This window comes from Oncorhynchus gorbuscha, linkage group LG19 (genome assembly GCF_021184085.1).
Source record: "Oncorhynchus gorbuscha isolate QuinsamMale2020 ecotype Even-year linkage group LG19, OgorEven_v1.0, whole genome shotgun sequence".
NCBI lineage: Eukaryota > Metazoa > Chordata > Actinopteri > Salmoniformes > Salmonidae > Oncorhynchus > Oncorhynchus gorbuscha.
Genome location: NC_060191.1, coordinates 64,428,079 through 64,443,796, shown reverse-complemented (window position 1 = coordinate 64,443,796; position 15,718 = coordinate 64,428,079). Strand labels below are relative to the sequence as shown.

Below are 15,718 nucleotides of genomic sequence, written 5' to 3'. Positions count from 1 at the left end.
TGCTCTGTGTTTGTATGTTTAGCACCCAGCCCTAGTACTCTGTGAACTCTTGTAGATCCCGGTGGACTCTCTTGTGGAATTCAGTTTTTTGTTTTTGTTTGTTTGTTTTTTGAGTATCTTTTAAGAATTTTTGTGCTATTCCTTCCACCTTGTGGATTTACCTTTTTGTCTTGGAGGATTACCTTAGTTCTTGTGGAATTCCTTTTGAGGTTGTGGAGTTACATGTTTTCCTGAAGAACTTCACTTTTTACTTCATTAAATACACCGTCTCAAGTACTGCTGTGTCTGCCTCATCTTCTGGGTTCTGCCGACTATTCGTGGCTCAGATGGTTAAGTGGCTGTTTCTCACTCCGGAGACCCGGGTTCGTAACCGGGTCCTGACAGAAACACAGAGCCAAAAAATGAACCCAGAGGCAGCCAGTTCCCAGGACCTTGTTGCCATGCTGTCCCACCACCAGGAGACTGTCCAACGCCACAAAGTTGCCCTGGTTCAGCAAGAGGCCTTAATGGCTAGACATTCTCATCTTCTGTCGGAGATGCTGACTTCCATAAAGCAGATATCTGATCGACTTACCCCGGCAACAGTTCCCGTCCCAGTACCTCAGATTCACGTACCCATGGCAGTTAACCCTCTGGCTGAACCTCGTCTTCCACCTCCCCAACGGTTCTCAGGTGATCCAAGTGTTTGTAAAGGGTTTCTCACCCAATGTTCTCTCTCCTTCGAGCTGCAACCCTCGTCGTTCCCCACCGACCGGTCTAAGATCGCATATATCATCACCCTGCTGTCGGAAAAAGCCCTGGCCTGGGCTACTGCTGTGTGGGATGCCCATAATTCCTGCTGTGCCAGCTACTCTGCCTTTACTGAGGAATTCAAACGAGTGTTTCAAGGCCCAAGCAGTGGTCCTGACTCAGCCAAACAGCTCCTGGCTCTCCACCAAGGTCGGCGCAGCGTGACGGACTATGCCATCCAGTTCCGCACGGTGGCAGCAGCGAGTGGCTGGAACAACGAGGCGCTCACGGTGTGCTTTCTGAAAGGCCTTTCCGACACTATTCAAGATAAACTGGCCACTCGGGAACCACCGGACAATCTCGAGTCCCTGATCAAGTTGGCCTCACGCATTGACCAGCGTCTGAGAGAGAGAGAACTCAACCGTAGACCTCTAGCCCCTATCTGTCCCAGCTCCGAGTCCCCACCTTTATCCTCGCTGGCTCCACCGGAACCCATGCAGATTGGACGCATCTCCCAGGCTGAGAGAGACCGCCGGATGAGGGAGCGACGCTGTCTATATTGCGGAAAACCGGGCCATTTCCGTTCCACGTGTCCCGGGCTCCAGGGAAACGCTCTGTCCCGTACAGACCGGGGGAACTGTAACGGGAAACATAACCTCCTCCTATCCGTCCAACTCCCGTCTGCTCATTCCAGTCACCCTTTCCTGGGACAACCACAAGCTTCACCTTCAAGCCTTGGTAGACTCTGGAGCCGCAGGTAACTTCATGGATGGTGTCTGGGCGAAGGAGAATGGCGTTCCCTCTGTACCTCTAAGTGACCCCATGAGGGTTACTACATTGGATGGAAGCCCTTTGGGATCTGGACTTGTCACTCATGTCACTACCTCCTTGCGACTTTCAGTTTCACAACACCAGGAATTGATGAACTTTCATTTGATCTCCTGTTCCGAGTTCCCTCTCGTCCTTGGATACCCCTGGCTTCACAGCCATAACCCTCACATCGACTGGTCTGTGGGCACTATCAAGCAGTGGGGTCCTACGTGCCAAGCTACTTGTATTTTCCAGAATTCCCGAGTTCTACTCCCGAGTCTTTAGAATCCATCGACCTGACCCGAGTTCCCGAGTGTTACCATGACCTCAAACTGGTATTTAGCAAACAGAGGGCCACCATGCTACCACCCCATAGACCTTATGATTGCCCCATCGAACTGTTTCCGGGCACTTGCCCCCCCAGGGGTCGGATCTTTTCCCTATCTCCACCCGAATGAGCTGCTATGGATACCTACATCAAGGACGCTCTGGAAGCAGGCCTCATGCGTCCATCCACCTCCCCGGCGGGAGCAGGGTTTTTCTTTGTGGCCAAGAAAGACGGTGGATTACGTCCTTGCATCGACTACTGGGGACTCAATGCCATAACCGTCCGTAACCGTTACCCGCTACCCCTTATGGCCACAGCCTTCGAGCTGCTCCAGGAAGCAGTTGTTTTCACTAAGCTTGACCTGCGGAACGCATACCATCTTGTGCGGATCAGACCTGGTGACGAGTGGAAGACCGCTTTCAACACGCCTACTGGTCACTATGAATACTTGGTGATGCCCTTCGGCCTCACCAACGCCCCAGCGGTGTTCCAAGCGCTCATAAACAATGTGCTTAGGGATATGCTTAACATATTTGTGTTCGTTTACTTGGATGACATCCTCATCTTTTCGAGCTCTCTTCAAGAACACACAAAGCATGTCAGACAAGTACTCAAACGCCTCCTAGACAGCCATCTGTACGTTAAGCCGGAAAAATGTGAATTCCATTCATCCCGAGTACAATTCCTGGGATTTGTAGTGGAACCCGGTCGAGTCCAAATGGACCCCAGGAAGGTAGGGGCGGTAGCGGATTGGCCCACCCCCAAATCCGTTAAGGAAGTTCAGCGTTTCCTGGGCTTCACTAACTTTTACCGCAAGTTCATCAAGAACTTCAGCTTGGTGGCAGCCCCTCTCTCAGCTTTAACCAAGGGTGGCAATGCAAGGTTTTTGTGGGGAAGAGAAGCTGAGACGGCCTTCCAAGGACTCAAGCAGCGCGTCCTCTCTGCTCCCATCCTGATACTACCGACTACGGATGAACCGTTTGTGGTGGAGGTAGACGCCTCAAAGGTTGGTGTTGGAGCTGTCCTGTCTCAGAGGGGTGAAGACAAGAAGCTTCATCCGTGCGCTTTCTTCTCACACCGGCTTACCCCGGCTGAGAGGAACTACGATGTGGGGGATCGTGAACTCCTAGCGGTTAAGATGGCATTGAAGGAATGGAGACACTGGCTCGAGGGGGCTTCTCACCCGTTTCAAGTGCTTACGGACCACAAAAATCTGGAGTATATCCAGCAGGCGAAGTGGTTGAACTCTAGACAAGCTAGATGGTCTCTTTTCTTCAATCGATTCCAGTTTATCCTCACCTATCGGCCCAGGTCGAAGAATCTCAAACCGGATGCCCTGTCCCGAGTCTACGCTCCTGCCATTCGAGATGACACGGACATGCCTGTCCTTTCCTTCCTGCTGCTAAGATCGTGGTTCCGATCTCGTGGCAAGTTGAGGATACCGTGAGACGAGCTCAAGCTATTGAACCGGACCCGAAAGGAGGTCCTGCCAATCGGTTGTTTGTCCCCAAGGCAGTGAGGACCCAGGTCCTTCTGTGGGGGCACTCCTCTCGCCTCACCTGTCACCCTGGCGTAGGTCGCACCTTGGAGTTCATCCAGCGTAAGTTCTGGTGGCCTACCATAAGAGAAGACGTTGCCACTTTCGTCAATGCCTGCCCCGTGTGCTGCCAGGGCAAATCTTCTCACCTCCGCCCGCAAGGACTCCTTCACCCTTTACCTGTTCCCCACAGACCCTGGTCCCATATCTCGTTGGACTTTATTACTGGCCTTCCTCCATCCCATGGCAATACTACTATCCTAGTCATAATCGACAGGTTTTCTAAGGCGGCCAGGTTCGTCCCTCTGACTAAGTTACCTTCTGCCAAGGAAACGGCTGAGTTGGTAATTAATCATGTGTTCCGAGTCTTCGGCATTCCTCAAGATATGGTTTCTGACAGAGGTCCCCAGTTCGCCTCTAGGTTTTGGAAGGCCTTCTGCCAACTCATGGGGGCTTCTGCCAGTCTATCTTCAGGGTACCATCCGGAGTCCAACGGCCAAACAGAGAGGATGAATCAAGAGCTGGAAACCACCCTCCGATGTATGACTCGTAACAACCCGTCCACATGGTCGTCCTTCATTGTTTGGGCCGAATACGCGCACAACACCTTGCGCTCCTCCTCCACTGGTATGTCCCCGCATGAGTGTCAGTTTGGCTATGCCCCTCCATTGTTCCCGGACCAGGAGGCAGAAGTCAGAGTGCCTTCAGCCTTGAAGTTCGTCAGACGCTGTCGGCTTATGTGGAGGAAGACCCGTCTTAATCTTATGCGTTCCTCACAGAGGTACCAACAACAAGCCAACAGACATCGCCGTCCCGGGCCTACCCTGCGCCCCGGCCAGAGAGTCTGGCTCTCCACAAGAGACTTACCACTACGGGTGGAGTCTCGCAAGCTGTCCCAAAAATACATCGGTCCCTTTAAGGTTGCCAGGAGAGTTAACTCAGTTTATTATCGCCTACACTTACCCAGATCCCTTAAGATTAATCTCACATTTCACATTTCCTTATTAAAACCTGATGTTTTTTCTCCCCCTGTCCCGGCAGACAGACCTCCCCCTCCGCCTCGTGTCATTGGAGGCCAGCCGGCTTATACCGTCCATCGGATACTGGATTCCCGCCGGGTGCAGCGGTCCTGGCAGTATCTGGTGGACTGAGAAGGCTACGGTCCCGAGGAGCGCTCCTGGGTTCCTGCCAAAGACATACTGGACCCTGACCTCATTCGTCAGTTCAGGGCCCTCCACCCTGAGAGAGCTGGTAGGAACGTCAGGAGCCGTTCCTAGGGGGGGGATTCTGTCAGGATTTGGCCAGGGTTGTTCCGGTTTTTGGTCACTAGATGCCCCCATTGTGCCTTTTGACCTTTTGTTTTCCCTTGATCCCCATTATTATTTGCACCTGTGCCTCGTTTCCCCTGATTGTATTTAAACCCTTTGTTTTCCTCAGTTCTGTGCTCTGTGTTTGTATGTTAGCACCCAGCCCTAGTACTCTGTGAACTCTTGTAGATCCCGGTGGACTCTCTTGTGGAATTCTGTTTTTTGTTATTGTTTGTTTGTTTTTTGAGTATCTTTTAAGGATTTTTGTGCTATTCCTTCCACCTTGAGGATTTACCTTTTTGTCTTGGAGGATTACCTTAGTTCTTGTGGAATTCCTTTTGAGGTTGTGGAGTTACATGTTTTCCTGAAGAATTTCACTTTTTACTTCATTAAATACACCGTCTCAAGTACTGCTGTGTCTGCCTCATCTTCTGGGTTGTGCCGACTATTCGTGGCTCAGTTGGTTAAGTGACTGTTTCTCACTCCGGAGACCCGGGTTCGTAACCGCGTCCTGACATAACTCTGTGTTGTCTGTTCACACTGCTATGCTTTATCTTGGCCAGGTCGCAGTTGCAAATGAGAACTTGTTCTCAACTAACCTACCTGGTTAAATAAAGGTGAAATAAAAAATAAAAAAATGGACATCTCAACTTTCCCACTACATGCTTCAGAAGAGGAGTACAGTAGGATATCCATCTCCTGTCCTGATTTCTACCTCCTTTACACCATCTGAACAGACTACCATCTCACTACTGTCTGAACAGACTACCATCTCTCTACCATGTCCTGCCGTTTAGTTCTGGGCTGATCTCTCACCATCCTCATGATCGTTGATGCCCCACGAGGTGAGATCTTGCATGGAGCAACAGACCGAGGGTGATTGACCGTCATATTGAACTTCTTCCATTTTCTAATAATTGTGCCAACGGTTGTTCCCTTCTCACCAAGCTGCTTGCTTATTGTCCTGTGGCCCATCCCAGGTCTACAATTTTCTCCCTGATGTCTTACAAGCTCTCTGGTTTTGGCCATTGTGGAGAGGTTGGAGTCTGTTTGATTGAGTGTGTGGACAGGTGTTTTTTATACAGGTAAAGAGTTCAAACAGGTGCAATTAATACAGGTAATGAGTGGAGAACAGGAGGGCTTCTTAAAGAAAAACTAACAGGTCTGTGAGAGCCGGAATTCTTGCTGGTTGGTAGGTGATCAAATACGTATGTCATGCAATAAAATGCAAATTAATTACTTAAAAATCATACAATGTGATTTTTGGATTTTTATTTTAAATTCTGTTTCTCACAGTTGAAGTGTACCTATGATAAAAATGACAGACCTCTACATGCTTTGTAAGTAGGAAAAGCTGCATAATCGGCAGTGTATCAAATACTTGTTCTCCCCACTGTATTTTTATTTTTATTATCTTTTGCACCTTGACTATACCGCTCGGACATCGCTCATCCATATATTTATATGTACATATTCTTATTGTATTAGGGAGTTGTTGTGGAATTGTTAGATTACTTGTTAGATATTACTGCACTGTCAGAACTAGAAACACAAGCATTTTGCTACACTCGCAATAGAATCTGCTAACCATGTGTATGTGACCAATAAAATTTGATTTGATTTGATTTTGCAGAATCTGTGAAAGCCAGCCGGAGTTGGAGGAGAATAGTTGGGTCGGGTTACGTTTTTTTTCTGGTTATCTACATCTCTGGTGCCCTCTTGAGGCATCAAACCGTAAGCTTAAAGCATCAGACAAGCTCAATGCATATAGTTAATTTTATTAAAACCCATAGGGTGTGTCTATATTTGGAAAATGACACATTTAAAAATTTTAAGCAATCGATTGGTCGAAAGAAGAGACGACTTTCGGTTGCCAAAGATTTTTTTAGTCAGGGACTGCCCTGACGGAGAGAGATGGAAAGATTTTTCAAATACATCGAGGAACTATTGTAATTCTCAATTTATGTCAAAATAGACATTGTTTGCTTGCTGTTTCAGGTGAAGAAAACATCACTTTGTGCAACAAGGGGTGGCTACTTTAAAGAATCTCAAATATAAAATATATTCTGATTTGTTTAACACTTTTTTGGTTACTTCATGGTTCCATATGTGTTATTTCATTGTTTTGATGTCTTCACTATTATTCTACAACATAGAAAATAGTACAAATAAAGAATATATATCTATATATATATTTGTGCCCACACACACACACACACACACACATACATACATACATACATACATACATACATACATACATACATACATACATACATACATACATACATACATACATACATACATACATACATACATACATACATACATACATACATACATACATACATGTATATATATATGTTACTGCTCAACTAAAACAATCAGCCTAACTAAGACAACAGCCTAACGACCAAACAATCAAACAATCGACCAGTCGACTAATTGGGGTCAGCCCTACTTCTCGTCCACACTTCCACATCATGAACCCAGGGCTGACATTTACATTTGAAGCAGCCGGACTAAATAGCCTTATAATTCTCATGAAATGGGGTGATTTATTAGAGCCCATAGGCTATACTAGCACAACATCACAAAAGCCTTTAACTGCTACTTCTCTCCCATCACTACCACTGGAACAATCACACTTGTCAGACATTCGCATTGTGCTGACTTTTTTTCCCCATTTCCTATTCAGATGACTTAGTCTCCGCTTACAGTCTCCACATTCATTTTGCGTAGTGAACACATTTGTCTTGGAGAGAGAAATACAATCTCAAAATGGCTCCTCAATCATCTGAGTGGTTCAGTGGAGATATGTAGAGAATGGACATTGTCGTTGAGCAGAGCTCCCATGTTCAGGCTGTAGACCTGACTCAATCACAGAGCAGGGTAATAACATGATTGTATAGATAGACACATAACGGCTATAGAACAATAGGCAACCATAGAGATACCTTTAGCACAAAGAGGGGACAATACCAAAACACTGCTTTAATTCAAACAAGTCTGAATATACACTGCCATCAACGTGGGTTCAAGATGATTGAGGAGACTATAACATCAGTGTCTGAATGTATGAGTGTCTCAGTACGCGTGACTAGTAGGTAGTCTGGAAAACAACACATAGGCTACTGGTTACTGTCACACCCTCTCCTGTATCAATCCTCCCATCTATTTACATAAGGTCCTCCATTCTAAAGGGTAGGGTGTGTGCAAACTCAACTATCGTCATCTCTGTGTATGTTAGAGATGATGCTATGGCACAGCCTTGTGGCCAGACATGGTGCTCTTCTCTGTGGGATGAGGAGGAGAGGGGTTTGGGCAAATGAGAAAATCATTTGTTCCTGCTGGTATCAAAGTGCTTTCTGCACCTCCTTCCCGTCTCCTCCGCTCCCATCCTCTATTCTCTTCTCCCCTCTGCTCTCCTCCCTTCTTTTCCTCCCCCTCCCTGTCCTCTCCTCCTCTCCCTCCCCTCTGCTCTCCTCCCTTCTTTTCCTCCCCCTCCCTCTCCTCTCCTCCTCTCCCCTCTCCTCCTCTCCCTCCCCTCTGCTCTCCTCCCTGCTTTTCCTCCCCCTCCCTCTCCTCCTCTCCCCTCTGCTCCTCTCCCTCCCCTCCCTTATTTTCCTCCCACTCCCTCTCCTCGCCTCCTCTCCCCTCTGCTCCTCTCCTCTCCCTCCCCTCTGCTCTCCTCCCTTTTTTTCCTTCCCCTCCCTCCCACTCTCTCCCTTCCTCCTCTCATTCCCTTCCCTCCCCTTTCCCCTCCTTCCCATTTCCTTCCTCCTCTCCCTCCCCTCTCCTCTCCTCCCTTCACTTCCCCTCTCCTCTCCTCTCCTCTCCTCTCCTCTCCTCTCCACCTCTGCCTGTGCTGTAAGCTTTATGAAGTAAAAGCCCTCCCCCTAGTGCCCTTCAGAGGAAGGTACACCTTCCCTCACATTCTACCATGTACCCACTCCTCACCAAATGTCCATCTGTCTCTTGGAATATGATACAATGATCCATATATTATGTTATTTGATTTGATGCCTCATATATATATACAGAAGAGATGCATATACATGTAGATAACACCCCTCTCATAGTAGACATGTATTCTTACCTTCCAGCACTGCTGACAGCCTCTCCCCCTCTCTGGTACGCCACTGAGAACAGAGAAAAGGTACAGACATGAACACCATAATCACAATCGTCATCAGAGTAACAGGCTTATCAAAACACAATAACATGGACTGTGGAGTGTGTTTGGCTCTCCTGTAAGCCTGTGTTTGTATGGGTGCGGTGTGTGGTATTTTTGATAGTGTGCGTGCATGTTTACGCATGTATGTGTGTGAGTACTACACCCTGTGTGTAGATCGATGGAGACTGAGTCACTGTGTGCTTGTGTGTGTGTGTGTGTGTGTGTGTGTGTGTGTGTGTGTGTGTGTGTGTGTGTGTGTGTGTGTGTGTGTGTGTGTGTGTGTGTGTGTGTGTGTGTGTGTGTGTGTGTGTGTGTGTGTGTGTGTGTGTGTGTGTGTGTGTGTGTGTGAGTGCGTGTGCGTGTGCGTGTGTGTGTGAAAGGCTTAGGGGGCTGCACAGTGCTTTGGTCTCCTGCCATGGCTGGCGTGTGTTTGAAGCGCAGCACGCTGGAAGTTGGACTCTTTCAAGGAGCTTTAAGCTGCAGGTGTGAAGGAGAGATAAACTCCAACTTTAATTACAATCTCTTCTCTGAGGAAGGGGTGGGAGGGTTTTTGGGCTGGCTGGCTGGCTGAGTACAGTAGTACAGTACTTTGGCTTTCTATCACTGGGACCTCAGGACATACATGGCTCACTAAGATTAATTTGTGAGTTTATACTCCCATCAAAACATGACAGATGGATTTTTTTTAAACACTGAATTCCTTTGGTCATGGTTTTGTGAAGACTCATAACTTCATGGGTGAGGAAATACAGCACTTTTATACTGAGAGAATGTTTTGCAATGTTAGGCGTGTAGTTTTGTCCTCTCAAGGTCTGACCCTCTCTCTCGTTCCTCAGATCCGGGGAGGAAAGCTGATGATAACCAATGCCAGAAAAGGCGATGCTGGGAAGTATGTGTGTGTCGGGACCAATATGGTGGGAGAGAGGGAGAGTGAGATCGCTGAGCTCACTGTGCTCGGTAAGTAACCTTCCCCACAGTCTCTGCCTCTCGCTCTCTCTCGCAGTGCATGATGGGAGTTTTTTGGAGTTTGAGTGTTTGGTGTGGAGCGCTCTGTCCTAACCTTTTTCTGGATTCTGTCTCGGCCTTATCTTTAAATGTTTATTTTCTATGGTAGAGGGTTAATGCACTATTTGTTTCAGCGGTATCCACATATTTTTTCAAAATTAGGGTGGAGGAGGACAGTTAGATTCCTGGGGTTTGGAAGGTGTGGTGTGCGCGATAGCTTCTCAGCCTAGTGCGGAGGAGATGCTGTCGTTACGGCATGAATTCAGGTGTGTTCCTGAGAACGGAGTTAAGGTGGAGGAGGTTCTGCTCACGGTCAGTGAACAGGTAGGAGCTGAATGTATACATTCAAATCAAATCAAATCAAATCAAATGTATTTATATAGCCCTTCGTACATCAGCTGATATCTCAAAGTGCTGTACACATTCTGCTTGTGTTCATGAAAAGACATTGGGTTGATAGGTCAATTACTAGTGAAATACTTGTAAAGGTTGTGTTGGTGTCAATTTTGCCTCTTTCTACCCCTTTGATGAGGGTGGTAGTTGCAAATTTGCCTCAGTTTATTACCGATGATCAAATCAGGAAAGAGCTGAGTCTGGGAGGCTGGGCCTAGTCATGCCAGGGATGATGGTGTAGATGAGCCTGGGCCTAGTCATGCTATGGATGGTGGTGTAGATGAGGCTGGGACTATTCAGGCTAGAGATGGTGGTGTAGATGAGGCTGGGTCTAGTCATGTTATGGGTGAGGGTGTAGATGAGGCTGGGCTTAGTCAGGCTACAGATGGTGGTGTAGATGAGGCTGGGTCTAGTCAGGTTATAGATGGTGGTTTAGATGAGGCTGGGCCTAGTCAGGCTACAGATGGTGGTGTAGATGGTGTGGTCAAAGTCACCATGGAACCTTTGCCTGGTGCTGGGGGGAGACCCTAACCAGAGAGGAAGGGCAGGTGGTCAGGATGGGAGATAGAGATGAGGAGGAAAGTGAGTCTGAGGAAGAGGATGATGTGGAGGCCTTTTTTTCAGACTCCTCTTCAATGGGTCCCAGAGCTGACAGCCAGTCAAGCAGAAGGGTCAAAGTACACGTTGAGGGAACTGACAAAGTTCCTGAATGAGACCAGGGGGAAAAAAGTTCATATTGAGGCTTTTTTTCTGATCCGAGAAAGTTTGTAAGATCAGTACAACATGTCATGAAAAATTAGGGGCATTGGTGTCCTCTCACCCAGGAAACGCTTTAGGTTGGAAGTGGGTCACAACAGTGCGTAAAGGTCAACCTTCAGACACTGTTTAGATGTATAGTTCCTTCCTGGCACTGGGGCTTTTTGAGCTTTGCTATTGGTCTCTTTCTTTGCTGGCTTTTCTCCCACTTCTTATGGAGACTCTTTGGGTAGGCTCGCTCAATATAAATGTTGCCAGAGATGCAGGAAAGACAAGTGTGTTGGGTGAATATGTAAAACAAAATAAAATACAGGTGTTGTTTCTGCAGGAGACACAGTGATGTGGGACAAATTCTAGTGCAGGGGTGGCAGTCCTTTTTGTACCGGGTCTGTCTGTAAAAATTTGCTCCTCAAAGGAGGTGCGTAGGAGTAGGCTGCTTGTTGTAAAGCAGAAATTAACAAAATTGATTTTGTCTTTATAAATGTGTATGCACCTTACACAGGGAGAGAGAAGGGGGTTCTATTTGGGTCTTAGACAGGAACTCTCACAGATAGCGCCTGAGGAGACGCTGGTGGTCGGCGAGGACTGCAACTGTACAATGGATTTTACGAAAGACAGAAATGGGGAAGAGCCTCAGTCAGTGTCAGTGGGAGTGTTAAGGGACATCATTAATCAGTTCAACCTAGTGGATGTTTGGAGAACTAAACATCCCAACACAAGACAGTATACATTTTTACGTGTCCAGGAATCAGAGCAATGGGCTGTTGGTACCATTCTCTCGGTGGGGTTTTTGGATCATCACATAACCGTGGCTCAGCTGTCTATTTCACCAGGGCCCCGGCAGGCATCCTATTGGAAGTTTAATGTGAAGCTCTTACTAGATGCTACTTTGTGCTCAGGTTTCCAGACTTTTTGGGAAACGTGGGGGCAGCGAAGAGAGTATTATGAGTCTCTCGGTCAATGGTAGGATGTGGGGAAAGTCCAAACAGTTTACAGCTCTCTCAGAGGCTAGAAGATAATTGGGGGAACTAGAGCGTTGTATCAGTGATGTGGAGGTAGAGCTGGTGGGGCAAGGCAATGTAGGCCTCCAGACTAATTTAGCTGAATTACGCAGGGACCTGGGCAGTTTTTTCCAGATTTTTATTTTTTACCTTTATTTAACTAACCAAGTCAGTTAAGAACAAATTCTTATTTTCAATGACGGCCTTGGAACAGTGGATTAACTGCCTGAAAGACAGGGCGGTGAAGACAACTTGTTCTTAATCAGGGACATGCTGAACTTGTTAAGAGGTTCTAATGTGAACTTTGGACTGGTCTTTAGATCAAGAGAAGGCTTTTGATAGAGTGAACCATGAGTATCTGTTTAATCTGATGTCTGGTTTTGGGTTTGGGGAAATGTTTTTTACTTTGTGAAGATGTTGTATGCTGGGGCGTCATGTATGGTCAAGTTGGGAGGGGGGCTCAGTAGGCCAGTCTCGGTGAGACGGGGCATTAGACAAGGATGCCCTCTATCGGGGCAGTTATATACACTAGCCATTGAGCCTTTTTTGGGCCTGCTACACAGGAGACTGCAGGGAGTGTGCTGGACCGGTATGGGTGTGGTGACAGGCATAGCAGTGTCAGCGTATGCAGATTAAGTTTATGTGATGGTCAGGGATGGAGCCTATCTTCCACAACCCAGCCATTCATTTGAGATCGGTTCAGTCGGCCAACCTGCAGAGGCAGCTGATGGCAGCGGGTTTACAAAGGCTGTGTGATCTGCAACTGCTGAGAGAGGAGGGTGGAAAACCCCAGAAGTTCTGGCACATCAAACAGGAATAATGTCTCTTAGGCTGCTGGAGAGATTCCTGAAGGAGGTCCAGGAGGCCCTGTCTGAGCCGGTAAAGGGTGGTTGAGCGGCCAAAGAGGAAGGGGCCACCAATGTTTCCGTTACTGCAGGTGACGGCAGAGACTGGGTACTGGCAAGGGAGTCTGGAGGATTTGTTAGATTTTAACACTCCGAGCCTGGGGAAGTTTGAGGGGGTGGGATTTAAAGTCCTCTACCACCTCTGCATTAAAGTGAGGAACATTAGGAGCCTAACAGGATTGAAGGCACATTAGTAGCAGGGGGTATGTGGGGCGGAGAGTATGGTGGGTTGGGGAAGATGTTTCGGAAATATGTTTGTAGAAGTGGCGAGGTTTTTGGGATATTGTGATGTGTGGTGTGTTTTTGTATCGTGGGGTACAGGGAAAGGTGAGTATGGTACATGTATGCAGTACAGGATATATTTAGGTGTTTTATTTTAAGGGGGAAAGAGATTTTAATGAAATTAGATTGTTTCATTAAAGAAAGACAAAAAGTCTCTCACTCTCTCTCTCTCCCTCTCCCCCTCTCCTGTTGAGAGAGAGAAAGTCTACATTTGGCATCGGTATATAGGGCATTCAGGAATTCCACAACAAAAATCATGTAGTGCCTCTCAAATCAGCATCTAGTGGAAGATTAGCACTGACAACATCCTGCCTTTTCCTTCAGCGTCATGGCAGCTTCTAGGATTGTAAACTTCAACAAGCAGAAACACTAACCTCAAGCATTAAGGAACTGGCCCAAAACTAACCAGCTGACTTAATAGGTTTCACCTGAAAGAGTTCCTGCAGTTCAGAATAGAGGACTGAAACACTCAAACTATTAGACGTGATCCCAGGGCCCGAAGCTGACGAGGATGAGAAAAACAACCCGCACAGTTTAGATGCAGCCTCTGCTCTGCACAGATGGGATTAGTCACCATAACCACAAGCCTCACATAACTCCCCCCCTCTCTCTCTTCTTCTCTCTCTTCTCTCCTCTCACTCTCTTTTGCTCTCTCTCTGATTTACAAGGATGAGCACAGGTGTTATGACACAAGTGCCAACTACACATGCATCTCGGCAGGAGAGAGGGGGGAGAGAGAGATAGAAAGAGAGAGCGAGAGTGAATGAGTGAGAAGAGAGATATAAAGAGAGGGAGTGCGAGAGAGAGAATAGAGAAAGAGAGAGAGAGATAAACACACAGAAAGAGAGAGAGAGAGAGAAAGAGAGTGCTCTGTTATGTCCGTGTCAGTCCAGTTCACATCTACCCTCAGTCGCTCCTTTCTCCCTATCCACAGCTCTGTCTAATGTCCATGTGACTGGAGATGTGTCATCATCCTAAATGCCATCAGAGGCAGAGAGGCGGGCAGCAGCAGCCCTTTGATCAAGTCTCCGCCAGTTGTAACAGTTTCTTAGTAGCGTGGATGGCACGGCTCACTCCTCGTTAAGTGCTTACCTCTGAACGCACTGCCTGCACCAGTTGGTAAAACATCTCTGTTATAGTTCTTTAAACCTGACACCACACTGCTCCCTTTCTTGTGTCTTAGTGTTTTTAACTAAAGAGTGTCTCTTCCGACTGACTGAGCAGAATGACTGCTAGAGCTGTTCAGGCCATCACTGCGTGACTCAGTGTGTGCAGTCTTGCATTGAAAGGCGCACTGTTATGAGATTTTATAGAGAAGGTGCTATGAAATGAAGAGTTATCAGGAATGTTTACCTGTAGGAGTGAAGGTAAAGGATGGCACTGTAGGTTGAAGCAGAGGCCCGAGAAAGAGGAAAGAGAGAGAAAAACACCATTAATATCAAACAGCAACATGAGATACACACAACGGGGTTCTCTTCATTGTGTTTGTAACATCAAAACTAACACAAAGGAGAGAAACCTTTACTTTGCTGGAGTATTGAAACACATCATCCTGAGATGTTTTGAAACATTACATGGTGTGTTGTAACATTACTTGTGCAACACCTTGCCAGGGACTAAGAGCTCTACCGGAAAAGGTTGAAAACACTATTTTGGTGATTCAAGTCCTGTTTAGTGCAGGATTAGTTACCTTCTCTTTTGGTGCCATTTCCTCTCTCTAAATCTTCTAACACCACTACGATGTTTCAAATCCTGACTAGTACAGAATTAGATCTGAGTATTTTAATGTATATACAGTATGTATCTGATGACTGGCCAATTTAACCCATTTTGGCAGGCATTGTTGAGCACTGTGCTCAATCCATCGTCAGTAACTGGCAGCACATATTAAACATGAAACATTTGTGGGAAAATTTTGCCCGACGGTTTTGATGTCCGTTCATCATGATCCATTACACCTCATATCACAACAAGCTGCTTAATACTCATATGGAAGTGTACCATTCTTTCTTCAAACAAGATAGGAGGAGAATGCAAGGAGATTCAAACCCAACTTCAAATGAGTTCAATGACTCAATTTTCTCTATCTTTGTTTATCCTCTTATAAAATGTATTAGGTTGGATTGTTATTATTATTTATATATTTAAAAATGTAATTCATTTTTATTAAGTACATGTTAGTTGTTGTTTTTGCTGTTGCCAATTTCAATTCACTAATTGAAATATTCAATAATTGAATATCCCTTTGAATATGGTGTTATTAATTATGCTATTGATGGTGTATCAACACACCAGTCACTACAAAGATACAGGCATCCTTCCTAACTCAGTTGCCGGAGAGTAAGGAAACCGCTCAGAGATTTCACCATGAGGCCAATGGTGACTTTAAAACAATTACAGAGTTGAATGGCTGTGATAGGAGCAAAATGGGGATGGATCAACAACATTTGAGTTACTCTGACAAGGAAAAAATATGTCTTTCCACCCC

The 15,718-nt window shown here is 46.5% G+C and overlaps 1 protein-coding gene across 1 annotated transcript in view; it reads right to left on the bottom strand.

Annotated features, from left to right (window-relative positions):
• The window catches only part of LOC124005266 (roundabout homolog 1-like), a 485,264-nt gene that overhangs the window by 34,109 nt on the left and 435,437 nt on the right, over positions 1–15,718 (bottom strand). The window contains 2 exon segments of the mRNA XM_046314363.1: positions 8,811–8,853; positions 14,584–14,610. Of these exon segments, the coding sequence (XP_046170319.1) occupies positions 8,811–8,853; positions 14,584–14,610 (70 nt within the window).